At 36.0% G+C, this 21,532-nt stretch overlaps 1 protein-coding gene across 1 annotated transcript in view; it reads left to right on the top strand.

Moving 5' to 3' along the window:
• The window catches only part of LOC110456552 (tyrosine-protein kinase Tec-like), a 30,421-nt gene extending 13,390 nt beyond the window's left edge, over positions 1-17,031 (top strand). The window contains exons 11-18 of the mRNA XM_021507355.1: positions 5,808-5,882; positions 6,249-6,313; positions 8,157-8,260; positions 9,192-9,280; positions 9,691-9,889; positions 10,934-11,052; positions 12,317-12,477; positions 16,928-17,031. Coding sequence (XP_021363030.1) covers positions 5,808-5,882; positions 6,249-6,313; positions 8,157-8,260; positions 9,192-9,280; positions 9,691-9,889; positions 10,934-11,052; positions 12,317-12,477; positions 16,928-17,020 — 905 coding nt within the window. The 3' untranslated portion in view covers positions 17,021-17,031. The remainder of the gene's footprint in view (positions 1-5,807; positions 5,883-6,248; positions 6,314-8,156; positions 8,261-9,191; positions 9,281-9,690; positions 9,890-10,933; positions 11,053-12,316; positions 12,478-16,927) is intronic.
• The last annotated feature ends 4,501 nt before the right edge of the window (positions 17,032-21,532 follow it).

Raw genomic sequence — 21,532 nt, 5'->3', positions numbered from 1 at the left:
TCCTGTCTCTATGTCATCATCATATTCAGAGTTCATTAATCTGAAACCTTTAGTTTGCTACCTTACCGGTAGTTACTAGTATTTTACCTAAAGTCAGGAATAAAATGAAACATTGGTATTGGTTAAGGTGGGGAGGACAGAGTGTTGTGTAGACAATTAGGTCATACAGTACACCTGATATTCCCACAATCAAAGAAAAGTCATTTCTAGACAATTTATCCTAGTATACTACAGTTGTGGGATCGCGATAACAATCATGGTTGGTGTAAATTGAGGATTGGTTAAACACTATATACGGTGTCGTGTTTAAATATATAAGCTTGATTTTCTACCATGTTTCTACATTCAAGCTACATTTGTAATCTTATCTTTCTGTCTATACTTTCTTAAATTTAGAAATGGTGATTTCGTTTTTTTTTTAAATAACCTTAATTGACACACACAGTCTCAGCAACACAGGTAAACATAGCCACTTTGTACCTGGACTGTAGTTTTCCCCCGCCCGGGGCACTTGCGTAACTCGCCAAGGTGTGAAAACCAGGTGAATGGGAGNGACTAAAGGGTGTTGGTAACAAGGGTTTAGATTAATGGGTTTTGGTAACTACTGTTTTAGACTTAAGGATGTTGGTAACTAGGGTTAAGACTAAAGGGTGTTGGTAACTAGGGTTTAGAATAAAGGGTGTTGGTAACTAGGGTTTAGTTTAAAGGGTGTTGATAACTAGGGTTTTAGACTAAAGTGTGTTGGTAACAAGGGTTTATACGAAAGGGTGTTGGTTAATAGGGTTAAGACTAAAGTGTGTTGGTAACTAGGGTTTTAGACTAAAGGGTGTTGTTAACTAGGGTTTAGACCAAAGGGTGTTGGTAGCTAGGATTGAGACTAAAGGGTGTTGTTGACTAGGGTTTAGACTAAAGGGTGTTAGTAACTAGGGTTTAGACTAAAGGGTGTTGGTAACTAGGATTTTAGACTAAAGGATTTTGGATTTACCTGTAAAACAACAGGTATAGTTGTACCGTGTGATTAAGCTGTACAGCTCTGGTATCTTGGGCAGAATAAAATATATTCACACCTTCTCCATTATCTACTCCTTAATTCTGGAAGTGTCTAACAGTACCTGGGGGTTTTCCCAATTTTCAGAATAATGTGCCCCCATAATGTCTTGCTCCTATGTCCAAGCCGTAATATTTCAGGGTAACGGTCAATAAGTGGCTTGTTCTCAGTGTCATCATATGACTTGAGACTTATAACTCCAAACATACAAATATCATAGTGTGCAGTGTTGATAATCTGCAGGTGAGAAAACTAATACCAGTACAATACCACCCCTGAGACTCATGCATGTTTAGGTGATTGCTGAAGCAAAATTAAAGAGTCATGGTTTAATCAAAAGGGCTGCCATTCACCCATGCCTAATGTTGAATAATTGCTGTGAATGACTATAGAAGCAGGTTGCTCTTTTAGTAAATGTCATTAAACTTCCATCAGTATCGGGAAATAACCATCTATAACTTTCCCCTCTTGATGCCTTTGTTAACAGATTATTGATTCCAACAGGGGGCCATGAATTATGTACACCAGTAGATTGTGGGGGTCATTGATTGTTTCAGCGCAAGGCAGTGTTTATTCTAACTTAACAGCTGTGACGATAATAAAGCAATAAAATAGAAACTTACCTGTGACTAATGTCAATTACATACCGGTATATATTGATGTACCGTAACGATTCTTGTAAAGGTAATTTGTTAAAATGACTATATTCCAGCTTTTGCTCTGACTTGACTCCAGGGAGAAAGTGTTCTATATCAGCCATGTTTTAGTATGAAAACTAAAACATCTCTGCAGAATATCTCCTTTGACAGTTTCCATAGGTGTAGACTAAACTTCTGGTTCCCTGTTACCAGGCCTATTTTCCATTGGATTCACCTGGGGAAATAGACCAGGTCTTGGGGAACCAGAAACTTTCTATGGCCCTCAACCCCATGCTTTCATGATATACTAATCTAACACTTTTAGGGTGGTTACCACATGTGTCTGACCACTTGACCTGTTTGTAATCCACAAGGCAAGTAGTTTTGACAGTGGTTGTATCTTATAAAGATACCTAATCGACAGCACTTTTGGATATTTTCTAACAATTTATTTTTTTGTAAGTCTTAAAAAATTAAGGTGAGATAATTAAAATTTCTTAAATGTGCTATATTTGGTTTAAATGACATGGTGTTTGAGTTGTTGAATGTGAGAAGTCTCTCCATGTGATTGATGGGGCAAGTTCCGCTATATAAATTCCTTAATAGACAGAGGCTGGAGTATGCTGTGAATGTTTATTACCTCCAGTAAAAGCTGATTGCTTCCAATTATAGCCCTCCACTTGCAATACATGGTATATTGTATGAGGCATTAACTAAGGTGGGGCCTGCTATAGAACAGTCAGGCTTTTCTTCTCTTCATTCTTCCTGGGGACACTGAGGTCAGATCAATAATGATTTACTGCTCGCACTGTAACACTGGGGACCTCTGCCTTTTCTTTCTTGCTTTATCTATTCTTTCATGTAAGCTGTATTTCCCTAGACATTTCTTGCGAGCCCTTGATAACAATTTAAGTTAAAATCAGTAAATGGTGATTCTGTAATCATATGTCAATGTGAAGACAAAAACAACATGTAATATAATGTTTTATTTGGTCCATTCTATGGGGGAAAACATTCCAATCGCTTTTCTGGCTATCTTGCAATAGATTGGTCCATTCTGCGAAAAATAAAAATTTCAATCGCTTTTCTGGCCATCTTGCAATAGATTGGTCCATTCTGTGAAAAACAAAAATTTCAATCGCTTTTCTGGCCATCTTGCAATAGATTGGTCCATTCTATGGGGGGGAAAATCCAATCACTTTTAAGGCCATCTTGCAATGGGCTGGTCCATTCTATGAAAAAGAAAAAATCCAATTGCTTTTCTGTCCATTTGGCAATGAGTTGGTCCATTCTATGAAAAAGAAAAAATCCTATTGCTTTTCAGGCCATTTGGCAATGAGTTGTTTGTGGTGACATTGAAATAGCCCACAAGTGTTCCCATCAGTGAAAACAATTGTCATATGACATTTGATGATATACAGATAATGTCTGTCATGGTGCTTGCCTGTACAACCAATGTATGGGATGGTCAAACTCATTAACACCCCAACAGACATGTATAGTGTAACTTGACTTAAAAAAAAACTGTGTATAAAGGTCACCTGTCTGTAAATCCATCGGTCTATAAAGGCCATCTACCTATAACTGCCGTATAAATGAGACAACAAAAATCCTGTGTCCTAACCAACTGCATGTGCTACAGTTATATCCAATTTAGCAAAAAACACAATGTAGTGGGACAGGGATCCTTAATCAAAGTGGAGTGATAGATTCTGTTCCTCTTGTCATCACCATACAAGGGCGGTAGAATCTATTGCTCACACTCCTTGGGTTGAGATTTCTTTCCTCGTCACACTGGAGTGAGAAATTCTGTTCCACTCGTCCATTGATTGAGATTTCCATCTCTAGCACACTGACTAGAGCCAATAGATTCTATTCCCCTTACCCACATGTTAAGATCTTTGTTTCTGTCGTGTTTGGGTTACAATAGTAATCCTATAATAAGCCTACACATCATATTTGACTTAAAGTCGTTGGTAGGCTTGCTTACTACAGGACAATGGAATGGCATTAAATATGTCAGCATTTCTACTGATCTTCAATATAAGTGGGCTTATTACCAGGCATGGACTAATTGCTGGATACATACAATCTATACATGTTTAATTATATCAATTCGTTATTAATTCTTCTGTTATTGACTTTTGTTTCCTTTCTTTATTTCCAGCGGTGTGCATCATAAAGGGAAAAAGTGTGAACCACTTGTTAAACAAAAACAGATTGAAAAAATTCTTCAAGATAATCAACAACATCTCAACCCCAACGTCATGAAGGTTGCGGGCACATCCAAGATCAAAATCCGGGACCCGAAACCAAATGGAGGCTGGGGAGATATACGAGATAAAAGACTGTGTCACAGCTTTGTGTCTGCGGAAGACGAACGGAAGATGCAGCGGTTCATGAAATCAAATGATATATCTATACTTACAGGATAGGTATTTCTCGTTAAAATAGAAATAATACAATGGATATATTTTTCTACAGTGTTCATGTAAATGGATGTTTCACTTGTCTTGTTGCAAATGTGATGGATACCGGTAAACTGTTTTACCTCAGGGCGAATTGCAAGTACGTAGTGAATGTAAGATTTCCAAGACAAGTAGAATTTTCTGCAGTCTTGACCTCATCAGCTCATCAAATGCTGGTCTCCTTAAAGTCAAAGGGTGTGTTTACCTTTAATAGTTCGAAAATTTGTCTTTCAAATTTTGTGTTTAATGGAAAAGCGAGTACATACTGGAGTAGTCATAACGGTACCTATAGGACGAATTCGGAACATTTTAAAAATCACTCCTTCAGACTATGAACTAAATTTTGGGTTTGAATTAATGCATTTATTTATGAATTATTAAAAAAAAACATAGAATGTAATGATTTTGTGGAAGTGAACGAGTTAACTAAGTTTGATGATGTTTCTTTTTTTTTTTTAAATATTTCTATGTTTGTTGATATTCACTGAAAATCTGAAAAGTTGAATTGATTTTAGTTCATGTGTACCAGTAATTTTATTTTTTATTTTTTGGAGGTTGATAACGTTTTTGAAAATTTCTGGGTTTGTTGATATTTCAAAAATGTCATAAAAAGTTATGGAACTTTGTCATGGGTACTCTACAGTTCCAAATATCTTCTTCTCATCTTTTTTTTTTTTATAATTTTGTTTTTTGAAACATTTTCAGCATTGCAGAATAATTACAGTATTAATTTTCACACTCATTTTCATTCTTCAACCAACATTTAATACAAATTTTGTAGTGGTTTTTTTTAGAGAGAGAGAGAGAAAGAGAGAGAGAGAGGGTGGGGGTGGGGAGGGAAGGAGCAAAAGAGCTTTTACAGAAATTGAGGAGGGGGGGAGAGGGCTGAGAAGACAACAAGGGGTCCAAGTGGTAAAGATGTTGAGTCCATGTGTGTCCATTTATTAGTACATAATCTTAATTATAGAGATGAGAGAATTACAGTAATATATACAGTGTACATTGTTGCATACGAACCTTCCGTATTTTTTTCATTCCATATTATTGATCAACAAATTGTACCAAGTCGCACCATGTGTGGACGATGTGCGGACGGTGTGTGAATGATGTATGCACGGTACTTTTGGTGCGTTGTGCGGTCCCACAACTGTAGTTGAACACATAATGATAATTGCCACACCCAGAAAATAACTTTATCAAAAAGTGATTCAGTGGTTAATTTAAAAAAAATGTAATTGGGAGGTTAATTTAAAAAAAATGTAATTGGGAGTTTAATTTTTAAAAAAAATGTAATTGGGAGGTTAATTTAATGGCCACATGTGGTTAATGTTTGTTAGTGTGAGATTTTCTTTTTAGAAAAATAGGTTAGGGATCAAAATACATGTTACCGTATCCCAATCACCATACATGCCACACAACTCACAATGGTTGACATGGGTAAAACATTGCATGATCTAATTATCAGAAGCTGAAAACAATTGATCTTCTTAGTAGTAAAGCTTGGTTTCCACAAAGTCACTACTTTAAGATCCATTTTCTTGTGGATGTATCATAAAATTCAAAAATCTTTTAATTGAATTCAGTTTTAAAAACCAAAAGGTTACTTTGTTCACAGGGATTGAATTTGTATTATGATTAAATGTTTATTTGTAGGTCTAGCCACTAGATTAAAAGCTCCACCCAATCGTGATGGGCGGTCAGCACCGGCCACAGCTGGCATGGGACATAGTAAGTGGACAGCATATACATTGTACATGCATACACATATTCATACAGTATACCACAAAACTAGGTCATACTGCCAACATTTCTGCAGAAAAATATTGGCATTTTATACAGTAACCATGGAATGTTACACAATAACCATGGTAAATTACACCGTTCTAGATTGATTGTAATTAAGTACATATATGGCCCACACATTATATTTCTGCCTCAAAGAAAAAGTCTGCCATACAAATAATAAATATGAAAAGAATACTTGAAATTTTTTAAATCAATTTTGATGTTGACACATTGTATTTATAAAGTAGATATTGCATAGCTTTGATTAACTTGTTCTCTGTAAATAAAAACAAACATATTTGCTTTCAGGTAAATATGAAATTGACGCTCGTGATGTAGTAATATTAGAAGAACTAGGAGCAGGCTGTTTTGGGGTAAGTGTGTTATTGATAGGTAACTCATGTACGAGTCAATATGTTACAGTATAAGGGGACTCCTGTACGAGGCATTATGTTACAGTATTAGGGGACTCCTGTACGAGTCAATATGTTGCAGTACAAGGAGACTCCTGTACAAGTCATTATGTTACTGTACAAGGTGACTCCTGTACGAGTCATTATGTTACAGTACAAGGTGACTTCTGTATGAGTCCATATGTTACTGTACAAGGTGACTCCTGTACAAGTCAATATGTTACAGTACAAGGTGACTCCTGTACGAGTCAATATGTTACAGTACAAGTTGACTCTGTACGAGTCAATATGTTACAGTATTAGGGGACTCCTGTACAAGTCATTATGTTACAGTACAAGGGGACTCCTGTACGAGTCATTATGTTATAGTACAAGGTGACTCCTGTACAAGTCAATATGTTACAGTATTAGGGGACTCCTGTACGAGTCAATATGTTACAGTATTAGGGGCCTCCTGTACGAGTCATTATGTTATAGTACAAGGTGCCTCCTGTACGAGTCATTATGTTACAGGACAAGGTGACTCCTGTACGAGTCATTATGCTACAGTACAAGGTGACTCCTGTACGAATCAATATGTTACAGTACAAGGGGCCTCCTGTAGTAGTCATTATGTTATAGTACAAGGTGACTCCTGTACGAGTCAATATGTTACAGTACAAGGAGGCTCATGTACAAGTCAATATGTTACAGTACAAGGGGACTCCTGTACGAGTCAATATGTTACAGTACAAGGGGACTCATGTACAAGTCAATATGTTACAGTACAAGGGGCCTCCTGTACAAGTCATTATGTTACAGTACAAGGTGACTTCTGTATGAGTCCATATGTTACTGTACAAGGTGACTTCTGTACAAGTCAATATGTTACAGTACAAGGTGACTCCTGTACGAGTCATTATGTTACAGTGCAAGGTGACTCCTGTACGAGTCATTATGTTACAGTGCAAGGTGACTCCTGTACGAGTCATTATGTTACAGTACAAGGTGACTTCTGTATGAGTCCATATGTTACTGTACAAGGTGACTCCTGTACAAGTCAATATGTTACAGTACAAGGTGACTCCTGTACGAGTCAATATGTTACAGTACAAGGGGACTCCTGTACGAGTCATTATGTTACAGTATTAGGAGACTCCTGTACGAGTCAATATGTTACAGTATTGTACGAGTCAATATGTTACAGTACAAGGGGAGTACAAGGGGACTCCTGTACGAGTCCATATGTTACATTACAAGGGGACTCCTGTACGAGTCATTATGTTACAGTACAAGGGGACTCCTGTACGAGTCCATATGTTACATTACAAGGTGACTCCTGTACGGGTCAATATGTTACAGTACAAGGTGACTCCTGTACAAGTCATTATGTTAAAGTACAAGGTGACTCCTGTACGAGTCAATATGTTACAGTATTAGGTGACTCCTGCATGAGTCAATATGTTTCAGTATTAGGGGCCTCCTGCATGAGTCAATATGTTACAGTACAAGGGGCCTCCTGTACGAGTCATTATGTTACAGTACAAGGGGACTTCTGTATGAGTCCATATGTTACTGTACAAGGGGACTCCTGTACGAGTCATTATGTTACCGTACAAGGGGACTCCTGTACGAGTCATTATGTTACAGTACAAGGGGACTTCTGTATGAGTCCATATGTTACTGTACAAGGTGACTCCTGTACGAGTCATTATGTTACAGTACAAGGGACTCCTGTACGAGTCAATATGTTACAGTACAAGGTGACTACTTTGAGATGTGACTATTTTGAGTCAATTGAGTATATTATGAATATTTTGTACAGGCTGTCCACAAAGGAAAGTTAAAGGGTATGACAGTTGCTGTGAAATTGTTGAAGGAAGGAACGATGTCAGAGGAAAGCTTTATAGAGGAAGCAAAGACTATGACGTAAGTCAGTGGTTGAATGAAGATCAAAATCTCCAACGTCAGTCATTAGAAACAAATTTGAGGAGATTACAAGATGTAAATAATAATTGCAACCACCATAAATAAACAAAAACATTTTCATAGCACATAACTATAAACAGATACCAAATCCATAGAAAAGGCTAATCCTGTGATATGTTTTATGTACATTAACATGTTAGTTTTATACTGTGAGGAGTGTTAACTTTATACTGTTAGGTGTGTTAACATTATACTGTTAGGAGTGTTAACTTTATACTGTTAGGAGTGTTAACTTTATACTGCCTAGGAGTGTTAACTTTATACTGTTAGGAGTGTTAACTTTATACTGTTAGGTGTGTTAACTTTATACTGTTAGGTGTGTTAACATTATACTGTTAGGTGTGTTAACTTTATACTGTTAGGTTTGTTAACTTTATACTGTTAGGTGTGTTAACTTTATACTGTTAGGAGTGTTAACTTTATACTGTTAGGTGTGTTAACTTTATACTATTAGGAGCGTTAACTTCATGCTGTTAGGTGTGTTAACTTTATACTGTTAGGAGTGTTAACTTCATACTGTTAGGAGTATTAACTTTATACTGTTAGGTGTGTTAACTTTATACTGCCTAGGAGTGTTAACTTTATACTGTTAGTATTGTTAACTTTATACTATTAGGAGCATTAACTTCATGCTGTTAGGTGTGTTAACTTTATACTGTTAGGAGTATTAACTTTATACTGTTAGGTGTGTTAACTTTATACTGATAGGTGTGTTAACTTTATACTGTTAGGAGTGTTAACTTTATACTGTTAGGAGTGTTAACTTTATACTGTAAGGAGCATTATCTTTATACTGTTAGGAGTGTTAACTTTGTACTGTATTTCTTTTTAATGATCTCTGACATTTATATTTTGTTCTTGTTATTTTCAGACAATTAAATCACCCCAACTTAGTGCAATTATATGGTATTGTAATTAAATCAAGGCCACTCCTTATAATCACAGAAATAATGAGCTCAGGTGAGTACAGGTGTAAATAGGAAAGGAATTTATAATTCATAAAATCAAGAATATTAAAAAAATCTTAATGACAAATGATATGTTAATCTAATCTGGGAGTCTGTATTATAATTTCATTTTATTACATAAAAATAGGTCATATCACATGAACGCTTAAACAATTTGTACACAAAATATTTGACAAGGTTCAATTAACTCAGCAAAATGATAATCATGCAATGAAACAGTACACACTAATCTGCCAAGAAGAACGCTGTTATTAACTATATTGTGAAACTAAAAGGCTTTCACAGTACTACCGTGTGTAAGTTTACTGTTAAATCAATGCCTTTTAAGAGTATTACCTGATGTACTACAGTTGTATCAAAGTGGAATGTAATTTCTAAATACTTATGTTGTCTATGTTTTAGGTTCATTACTAACCTACCTACGGAGACACAAGCCTCGTTTACTGACCAAGACCGCAGCTCTGTTGGATATGTGTATCCAGGTGTGTAACGGAATGACTTACCTGGAAAATCGACACTTCATTCACCGAGATCTTGCTGCACGCAACTGTCTGGTGGGTGATAATACAGTTGTCAAGGTAGCAGATTTCGGTTTAGCAAGGTAAGAGACAGGATCAGCGGACGGGTGGATTGGTAGAGTCAAGTGAGTGGTTAACACTTTGGCCTTCCATGTAGGCGGCCGGGGTTCAACCCCGGAGGTCGTCGTATGTATGGAATGTTCAAAGAAAGCGTCTCCTCCCCACACAACTCCAACAACCCAGGTGGAGTATTAATTGGTCTGGGGTGGATGTTGCGGTATCTGTGCTATAGCACTCAAGTGAGGTGGCACTATAAATGATAAAGTTGAAAGCACGGTCCCCACTACAAACAGAATACAATACATCTCCAGCACACATGCAGGCATACACACATAGGGAGATATTAGCCAGGTGGCATAGGACGTAGTTAGCACCTGATAAGGCAGCTCCTGTGAAAGTTGTATTGATTAATGTATATGCTAATGGAATTGGTTGAATAAATTGTATATCTATGTACTGTAAAGCACTTTAGAGTGGCTTATTCTAGCTAGATAGGGCGCTATATCAAATATTGTTTATTATTATTACCTGACCAGAAAAACCATTAGAACACTTGCAACATGGATCAGTATCCATTACTATCCATCTGTCAACTTTTTTTAATATTTTTGACTTTTTTAGATTTTCTTTGGTGAACTTAACCAGGTAAAACTTATCAACAAAGTCAGAATGTACGTTGTTATATGGTGACTAGGGCAGTATAGAGGGGACATACCTGGAAGTCAAACTTTCAATTGATAAGTCGGGTATTAGGGTTTTAGTTTCTTATGAAATTTCTTAATTGGTACACCTTTGATCTGTGGTATTTAGTCTAGCCTAGCTATAGGGATGTACTTTATTTTTTTGTTTTTTAATGAGACTTGTGTAGCATAGGAGCCACACCCAAAGCTTCAAGTCAGACATAGGGGTGTCGAGAATACACATCGGGAGTTCAAGGAGTTATAGTAATGCTTTGAACAGGGGAGGGAGTCCCTAAAACCTTCATGATATATTTGACTGTGGTACAGAGTTAAATATCACAGCTGGGCTGTGTCACTGTGTATATATACACTTGTTTCTATTGACAGGTATGTGATAGACGATGAGTACCAGAGCTCACAGGGAACAAAGTTTCCAGTCAAGTGGGCGTCGCCAGAGGTGCTCAGCTTCACACGTTTCAGCAGCAAGTCTGATGTGTGGTCCATGGGTAAGTGCTGTCTGTGAACCTGCTGTATCTTTGTGGTTGTTGTGTGAGTGCTGTCTGTGAACCTGCTGTAACTTTGTGGTTGTTGAGTGAGTGCTGTCTGTGAACCTGCTGTATCTTTGTGGTTGTTGTGTGAGTGCTGTCTGTGAACCTGCTGTAACTTTGTGGTTGTTGAGTGAGTGCTGTCTGTGAACCTGCTGTATCTTCATGGTTGTTGAGTGAGTGCTGTCTGTGAACCTGCTGTATCTTCGTGGTTGTTGAGTGAGTGCTGTCTTTTAGTCAAAGAATCAATTGTGTGGTCCAGACCTGCCATTTTTGTTGTCATTTATGTAACTATTGAAAGATGAATTCATGAAAGTAAGTGGATGTCTACAGTTATATGTATGACCTATTGACACATCATTGTACTTTGTTTATGATATCCTTAACTTTACCTTAAACATTACAGTCTATCCAGCTGTCTTAATGAGTACAAGCATCTTAGTCGCTACATATTTAAATTTTGTGTACAGCCAGGTATTCTGTTTATGTGTTTAATTATATATACAGAATTCTTATGTTGGAGGTATTTACATCTATAATTATGTGTACAGGTATTCTGATATGGGAGGTATTTATGTGTTTAATTGTCTGCACAGGTATTCTGATATGGGAGGTATTTATGTGTTTAATTGTCTGCACAGGTATTCTGATATGGGAGGTATTTATGTGTTTAATTGTCTGCACAGGTATTCTGATATGGGAGGTATTTATGTGTTTAATTGTCTGCACAGGTATTCTGATATGGGAGGTATTTATGTGTTTAATTGTCTGCACAGGTATTCTGATATGGGAGGTATTTATGTGTTTAATTGTCTGCACAGGTATTCTGATATGGGAGGTATTTATGTGTTTAATTGTCTGCACAGGTATTCTGATATGGGAGGTATTTATGTGTTTAATTGTCTGCACAGGTATTCTGATATGGGAGGTATTTACATGTTTAATTGTATGTACAGGTATTCTGATGTGGGATGTATTTACATATTTAATTGTGTATACAGGTATTCTGTTGTGGGAGGTATTTACATGTTTGACTGTGTATACAGGTATTCTGGACTGTGTATACAGGTATTCTGTTGTGGGAGGTATTTACATGTTTAATTGTGCATACAGGTATTCTGTTGTGGGATGTATTAACATGTTTGACTGTGTATACAGGTATTCTGGACTGTGTATACAGGTATTCTGTTGTGGGAGGTATTTACATGTTTAATTGTGTATACAGGTATTCTGTTGTGGGAGGTATTTACGGGAGGTGTGATGCCATACGACAAAATGAAGAATGTTGATGTTGTTGATTATGTTTGTCATAATCGCAAACGTCTTGAAAAACCAGCGGCGTGTCCGGATAAAATTTACAAAGTCATGATGCAGTGTTGGCAACATGTGAGTATATATACTGGTAAACTGATGACAACATGTGAGTATATAAACTTGTAAACTGATGGCAACATGTGAGTATATAAACTGGTGACAACATGTGAGTATATATACTGGTGACAACAGGTGAGTATATATACTGATGACAACATGTGAGTATATATACTGGTGACAACAGGTGAGTATATATACTGATGACAACATGTGAGTATATATACTGATGACAGCATGTGAGTATATATACTGATGACAACATGTGAGTAAATATACTGGTAACAACATGTGAGTATATATACTGGTGACAACAGGTGAGTATATATACTGATGACAACATCTGCGGATATATACTGATGACAACATGTGAGTATATATACTGGTGACAACAGGTGAGTATATATACTGATGACAACATGTGAGTAAATATACTGGTAACAACATGTGAGTATATATACTGGTGACAACAGGTGAGTATATATACTGATGACAACATGTGAGTAAATATACTGGTAACAACATGTGAGTATATATACTGGTGACAACAGGTGAGTATATATACTGATGACAACATGTGAGTAAATATACTGGGGACAACATGTGAGTATATATACTGGTGACAACAGGTGAGTATATATACTGATGACAACATGTGAGTAAATATACTGGTAACAACATGTGAGTATATATACTGGTGACAACAGGTGAGTATATATACTGGTATACTGGTCACAACATGTGAGTATATATACTGGTAAACTGATGGCAACATGTGAGTATATATTCTGGTAAACTGATGACAACATGTGAGTATATATACTGGTGACAACAGGTGAGTATATATACTGATGACAACATGTGAGTAAATATACTGGGGACAACATGTGAGTATATATACTGGTGACAACAGGTGAGTATATATACTGATGACAACATCTGCGGATATATACTGATGACAACATGTGAGTATATATACTGATGACAACATGTGAGTAAATATACTGGTAACAACATGTGAGTATATATACTGGTGACAACAGGTGAGTATATATACTGGTATACTGGTCACAACATGTGAGTATATATACTGGTAAACTGTTGACAACAGGTGAGTATATATACTGGTATACTGGTCACAACATGTGAGTATATATACTGGTAAACTGATGACAACATGTGAGTGTATAAACTTGTAAACTGATGGCAACATGTGAGTCTATAAACTGGTGACAACATGTGAGTATATATACTGGTAAGCTGGTGACAACATGTGAGTATATATACTGGTAAGCTGGTGACAACATGTGAGTATATATACTGGTAAGCTGGTGACAACATGTGAGTATATATACTGGTAAACTGGTGACAACAGGTGAGTATATATACTGGTATACTGGTGACAACATGTGAGTATATATACTGGTAAACTGGTGACAACATGTGAGTATATATACTGGTAAACTGGTGAATTTTCAGCATTTATTTCTAACTATTGTTTCTATTAAAGACATTTACTTTTTATACTAGTTCCTGCTTAGGTTTTAGCCTTGATGTTGTATCGTTTAAATAATATCTAAGGAAAACCAATACAGTCGAACCTCGTTATCTCGAACTCGTATAACTCGAATATCCCGTTTAACTCGAAGTATTTCATCGGTCCCGGCCAAAACTCTTCTTAATCTTACTAATAAAAACTCTGATAATTCGAACTCTGAAAACTCGAAAAACTCGGATATCCCGAAGTGAAACATCGGTCCCAACAATGTAAATCCTACATAAAAATATCTCCTACCTCGAAGTTTCTTAAGATTCACAAGTCTATCATATATTCTTTAATTATTTGATATATATTAGACGAACTGCTACGGTAAACATCGTTCTCATAGAGCAGCTTACGCTCGGTCATAATTACTTCAATTAAACTTACGGCATTAAAATGTGTTTGACTGTAAAAATACTTTGTACAAATAAAGAAACAAACTTCATCAATGTTGATTAACAACTATTAGTACTTACTGCGAGCCCATAAACAATTTGAAAAGCACTTTATTTACACCAAAGCTGCCGACACATTCTAACCGGAAAATGGGTCATGCGTAAATAAGCTCCACAGTAAAAATCACAACAGAGGACTGGTTCGTTGGTTTATGTTTTTACAGGAGCTTGTATGGCATTGATAAAAATAATTGAGAGATTTAGGAACAATACGATAATTATTGTTGACTACGTCATGTTGAGGAGATGTCAAGTGTCATTGGGGTCTATAAATGTGGATATGTTTCCTGATTAACTCATACCCATTTCGGAATGTCGAAATTAACTGAGCAATCCAACGTGTACGCTCCAATACAGTGATTTGTATAAAGACTTGCGCACTTTCATTTCCGCATTGAAATTTCTATCAGCATAGCACGAGGTCGGAGACAGCATGTGTGTTTATTTAACATTAGTTAATTAATGAATATGATTATGAATAAGTTGTATATTTTTATTCTATATAGTTATCTTTTTGTAATTTATCGACTGTTTAAATACGTTGATTGTCAGAGAAATCAATGACATATATAGCCTCATATTGGAACTTAACCAAGCTTTATGCCAAACATAAGAACTCGCTTAACTCAAATACTCGGATAACTCAAAGTTTCCATACGATCCCGTCGACTTCGAGATAACGAGGTTCGACTGTACTACCAAAGTCAGGTTTCAGTGTCCAGAACCAAGGGTTTTGTATGGTTATATTATGCTGTACATACCTTAAAGCCTGTGTTCACTATGTGTAAATCTTCTCTTAAAGTATTTTATGTGGTGTGCAAAAAAATGTAGTGTTTTAATTATATTCACCCAGAAAAAAATCTTTCTCATTCCACAAACAAACACTGTTTACATGAAAAAGTTAATTGTTGTTTGTTTATTTTAATTTACATAAAAAGTTTTATATAAAAGTGTGTAAGGGGATCTATAGGAATGGGTGTAGCTATCCTTGATAGAATGATTGTAACTATTAACTAGAGACCTGAATGGTGAACATAACTGTGTCCTTGTTGCCTTACTATCTCCTCACTGTAGACTACTTGTGTTCACTGTATGTGAACCGCTTTGAGACGAACTAGGTTGTGATAAAGCGGTATATAAGAACCTTTAATTATTATTATTATTATTATTATTCACTGCATACAGAATCCAGATAAACGTCCCAATTTTGAGGAACTGAAGCAGATCTTGAATGAGTTAGACCGCCAGGGTATTGATATGTTTACTTTTAGTGTTTCAGTGTATAGGTGTACCTTTCTATTTGTAAAGTTTCTGAAACTGTATCTGACCTACATTACTCTGTATGCAATTCTGGTCTATATAATTACAAACACTTTTCTTAGAATTGTAATGTGTGCATATGTTTTTATGTAATTTCCTATAAAAGAAACCCACCTTAGTGAAAATCTTTCTACCAGCGGTAAACTAATTCTCCTTATTACGTACAGTATTCTGAAACCATTAATTATGTGGTTTTGTGATATCATTACAACAAACTTCTATATGAATGTATTTGTGGTGCTGTATATTATAGAATATGACATGTATGGTCTTGTAAGTTATTTAAAGGTACATATTCAGACGTATACAATATTAGCATGAGTTAGCAGGCCTGCTCTAGTTTACTATCAGATAGCCAAATCACATTACATTACGTTTTGTATGTATGTACAATGGGTTGTTGTTTGTCTGGACAGTTGGTTTTCAGTTAATCATTCTGGAGTTTTCTGGATAAAAGATCAGGAATTAATTATCACTAAAAAAATGGACATTATTCAGATAATCAAGGTCTAAAGTAACACAGTTTCATCATATGATATATCACAATTACTTACATCATGTTTATGTTCAAATATACAATAGATTTGTATCGTCCAAATGTTGATACCGTAATAGGATACTTTCACATTGAATACACAAATCAGGAAAAACACATAGAAACAATAGTTCAATATCAAGCAACAAAGCAGGTACCTGGTCTAAAAGACCAACACTAGCATATAAAAGATCCTGTGACGACATGATAGAGGTCTGCAAAATAATGTCAGGGAAAGCTCTTCTACAGGTGGACACAACTATATTTACAAGTAGCATTCAAAATTAAATATTATATATTACAAAATATTCATTTACACAGAAAACTGTTGATTTATTAAACAATCTTATATCAAATGTTGTAAATTCATCCACAGTTAAACAATTCAAATATAATTAAGATTAACACTGGCAAAACCGAGAGCGGAAATATGGTTTTAATGAAAACTCATACTATAAAAAAATTAAAAGTGCTTTTTCTGTTAATGTGGGAAAGGAAACGGAACCAGGGGTTAGGGGTTGGGAAGGGACAATTGAGAGAAACAGGTTTATATTAATGTAAATATAATACTGAGAGAACCTACAGTTTGTCCTTTATTTCATGTTTTTGTAGGAACCTGATCGTCGGCCAAGCTTTGTAGACCTGCTCAACATGCTTAGCGGACTCCTAGAAACTGGAAACTATCCATTCGTTGCACCAAATTAATATCAGGACACCGACCAGCCAAAACATAGCTTTAACATGACCATGTATATCTGTGATCTTACACGTGTCTTTACATTACATATACTAATAGACATATAATTCTTCTCCTCTCTGATGAAGCAGCAATACCTGAAGCAGGGATACCTAAGATACCTGTAGCAGGAATAGCAGGGATACCTGTAGCAGGAACACCTGTATAGGGGATACCTGTAGCAGGAACACCTATACCTAAGATACCTGTGAATACCAGTAGATACCTGTAATGATACCTGTAAATACCAGTAGGTACCTGTAATGATACCTGTGAATACCAGTAGGTACCTATAGCAGGGATACCTGTGAATACCAGTAGGTACCTGTAAGGATACCTGTAGATACCTGTGAATACCAGTAGGTACCTGTAATGATACCTGTAAATACCAGTAGGTACCTGTAATGATACCTGTTAATACCAGTAGGTACCTATAGCAGGGATACCTGTGAATACCAGTAGATACCTGTAAGGATACCTGTAGATACCTGTGAATACCAGTAGGTACCTGTAATGATACCTGTGAATACCAGTAGGTACCTATAGCAGGGATACCTGTGAATACCAGAAGATACCTGTAAGGATACCTGTAGATACCTGTGAATACCAGTAGATACCTGTTACATTCCTTCTATATTTGCTCTAAGAAAAGACTGTGTTAAGAAAATACGAAATATTTGTATATAAAGGATACATGTGAAGAGTAAACAAGGAACTTTCCCTATACTTACTGTACAGAAGGTCACATTCCAGTGTACAATGCTGATTCCCTAGGGACTTGTTCACTTTCATTGGAGACTTAACGATGAGGCCCAGCTTTGTTATATAATTTGTATCATAATGATATATTATTTAAAATCAATATTTGAAGCAATACATATGATATGAATACAATTCATGTACCTAGAAATGCATTGTATAGTAGCAATATACTAACAGTATATATTGAATGCCTGCAGATTGTAATTAATATTGCTGAAACCTGATACTGAAGTATACATACAAGCAGTAATGATTAGAAGTGAAAGGTGCCAGTAAGTCTGAATTCACTGATCAAAAATCATATTTAATAAACTTTCCCACATTTCCAACATTTTAATAAGATTGACAATTCTATGTTCATAGACAGTTTTTTCCTGGACTTTAAAAGGAATAAACTTCCACAAAATGTTTGTGTTACCTGCTAAACATGTACATACGGCATGGTCCATTTTCACACATGTTTGTGTTACCTGTTAAACATGTGCATACAACATGGTCCATCTTCACACATGTTTGTGTTACCTGCAGCTAAACATGTACATACAACATGGTCCAACTTCACACATGTTTGTGTTACCTGTTAAACATGTACATACGACATGGTCCATCTTCACACATGTTTGTGTTACCTGTTAACCATGTACATACAACATGGTCCATCTTCACACATGTTTGTGTTACCTGTTAAACATGTACATACAATATGGTCCATCTTCACACATGTTTGTTTCAGTACATTGACGTCCATATGGATGTTTCCGGATGATATCTATTAAAGGAAAGATCAGATTTGTATTACACCTTGTGAGAATACATATTACCTCCATACTTAGCTCAAGTGTGACATTCAGTGAGGGTTTCATATCAATTCAAGTTTGATATTTCACATACTATGCTGCAATCTGATTGGCCTATAGTTCCTGTGTGATGAATCGTCAGTTTTTGTTATGGAAACATGTATCATTTCTGTTGTTTCCTGCATATCTCCTTAACCATCATGGCTTTCTGTGTTCCCACACCTATTACGGGTTTCTCTCACCCGGCCCTTCTTTTTACTTTGACAAATATTCTTATTTCAGTCTGTACTGTAATTAAGTTATATCATTGAAGCATTTGAATGTTTAGGTTCATTAATATCTTGACTTACTTTAAATTTATTCAAAGTAAATTTTTTTTAAAGTTTAATTTTTATTAAACACTTATTTTTAAAGACATACCAAAAGATCACAAGGGATAGAAGAAATAATCACAAAATGCTTGATTTTGGGATACCTGCTAATACTGAAATAATATAGCTTAAATAGACTTAGACACATTGATCTTATGATTTGTTCTTGCCATTATCCTCGAAATATCACTGTTGCTGTAGTGACAGCTACTTCTACTTTGGTGACAGTAACGATGTTGTCTTGGTAACAAATGTTGCTGTTTTGGTGACAGCTACTGTTAATTGGTGACATCTACTGTTTCTTGGTGACAGCCACTGTTTCTTGGTGACAGCCACTGTTTCTTGGTGACAGGCACTGTTACTTTGGTGAATGACAGTCACTGTTCCTTTGGTTTCATCCACTGTTATTGTGTCAGCTACTGTTGTTTTGGTGACAGCCTCTGTTATTGTGTAAGCTACTGTTATTGGTGTGCAGCCACTGTTGCTAAAGTCACAGCCACTGTTGCTAAAGTCACAGCCACTGTTGCTAAAGTCACAGCCCCTGTTGCTAAAGTCACAGCCACTGTTGCTAAAGTCACAGCCACTGTTGCTAAAGTCACAGCCACTGTTGTTGGTATGCAACTACTGTAGCTTTTTGACAGTAACTGTTATGTCCGCTACTCTTATTGTGGTGACAGCCGCTGTTACTGTAGAGACAACTACTATTGCTTTGATGGTAGCCACTGTTGTTTCTTGAGTTCTTTGGTGACAGCTATTGTTGTCTTGGCGACAGCTATATCTGTTTTGGTGACAGCAACGGTGTTGTCTTGGCGACAGCTATATCTGTTTTGGTGACAGCAACGGTTTTGTTTTGGTGACAACAGTTTTGTTTTGGTGACAGCAACAGTTTTGTTTTGGTGACAGCAACAGTTTTGTTTTGGTGACAACTGTTGCTGTTTTGGCGACAGCTTCTTTCACTGTAGTGACAGCCACTGCTGCTGTGGTGACTGCACATGTTCCTATAAAAGAGGTATTTGACAACTGTTGTTGCTGCTTATCACACACACAGATTATACTACTTACTGTATAAGTATATATAGGTCACTTGTATAGGGTAATCTTGCATTTGTAAATAAAATCCTCTAACCGCTATCATTCAGTGTAATATATATGATTTAATTTTGGTTTGTGATGAATTCCTTGTGTTTTGTTTTATTTCATTATGCCCAGTCTTAGTGCTGTTGTGGTGTATTGTTTTGTTGATCATCCTGCAGAATCATAATGTTATATTGTGTGGTATGTTTTGTTTTATGTCATCATACCTTATTATTGTATGGTATGTTAATAAAAATCAGTAATGTATATATAAGGCAAAGGGCATGATGATCCCTTACCTACTTAAATCAGTATAGATGCTTTCATCTTCAGAGATATTGGAATTATACAAAATATATTTTCGTTTTGCTGTGTTATACAATCAGTTTGACAAGAATCAACTATATATAGACTAATGCTATTTTGATACATTTTTACATGGAGCTGCTGATGTGCTTACACAGGTACATTTATATCTTCCTATGCAGAGAGTATTCTGCCTTTATTCCAACATTATATATATTTACTGTCTAATAGTTGAATGTTTTTGTCCATGATTTTCTTACTAGGACAACTCAACATATTCTCAACTTACAAACTGCAGATTTTTTTATTTTTTTTTACATTTTCTTTATGTAACAAAAACTCCCAAATGTTTAACAGATTTAAATAATTTATTGAAGGTATCCATATTCACATCAAATCTATGATTACACAGAAATGGACTAGTTCCCATTAAACTTGTTAAACAGGAGAACAGAAATCGTAGTTCTACTACCAGGAATCATCAGACTAGGTCAGTCAGTGTCTATAACCAGTCACTATTATATAATACACTGGTTTTTAAGATAGGAGAGGGATTTGAAGCCAAAGAGAGAGGAAATGTAAAAATAATTGGAAGGTTGAAAGATTTTGTCTCAGCATCTATTGTGCCATTTCAGGTGATGGTTGGTTCAGTAACACATGTACCAGGTACATACTGTATAGTACCAGTCAATTACACCACACATGTACCAGGTACATACTGTATAGTACCAGTCAATTACACCACACATGTACCAGGTACATACTGTATATTACCAGTCTATTACACCACACATGTACCAGGCTCATACTGTATATTACCAGTCAATTACACCACACATGTACCAGGTACATACTGTATAGTACCAGTCAATTACACCACACATGTACCAGGTACATACTGTATACTACCAGTCTATTACACCACACATGTACCAGGCTCATACTGTATATTACCAGTCAATTACACCACACATGTACCAGGTACATACTGTATATTACCAGTCAATTACACCACACATGTACCAGGTACATACTGTATATTACCAGTCAATTACACCACACATGTACCAGGTACATACTGTATATTACCAGTCAATTACACCACACATGTACCAGGTACATACTGTATATTACCAGTCAATTACACCACACATGTACCAGGTACATACTG

The sequence above is a fragment of the Mizuhopecten yessoensis genome, unplaced genomic scaffold (genome assembly GCF_002113885.1).
Source record: "Mizuhopecten yessoensis strain PY_sf001 unplaced genomic scaffold, ASM211388v2 scaffold8807, whole genome shotgun sequence".
Taxonomy (NCBI): Eukaryota; Metazoa; Mollusca; class Bivalvia; order Pectinida; family Pectinidae; genus Mizuhopecten; species Mizuhopecten yessoensis.
Note: the sequence above shows the minus strand (reverse complement) of the source record. Positions and strands in the feature narration are given on the sequence as shown.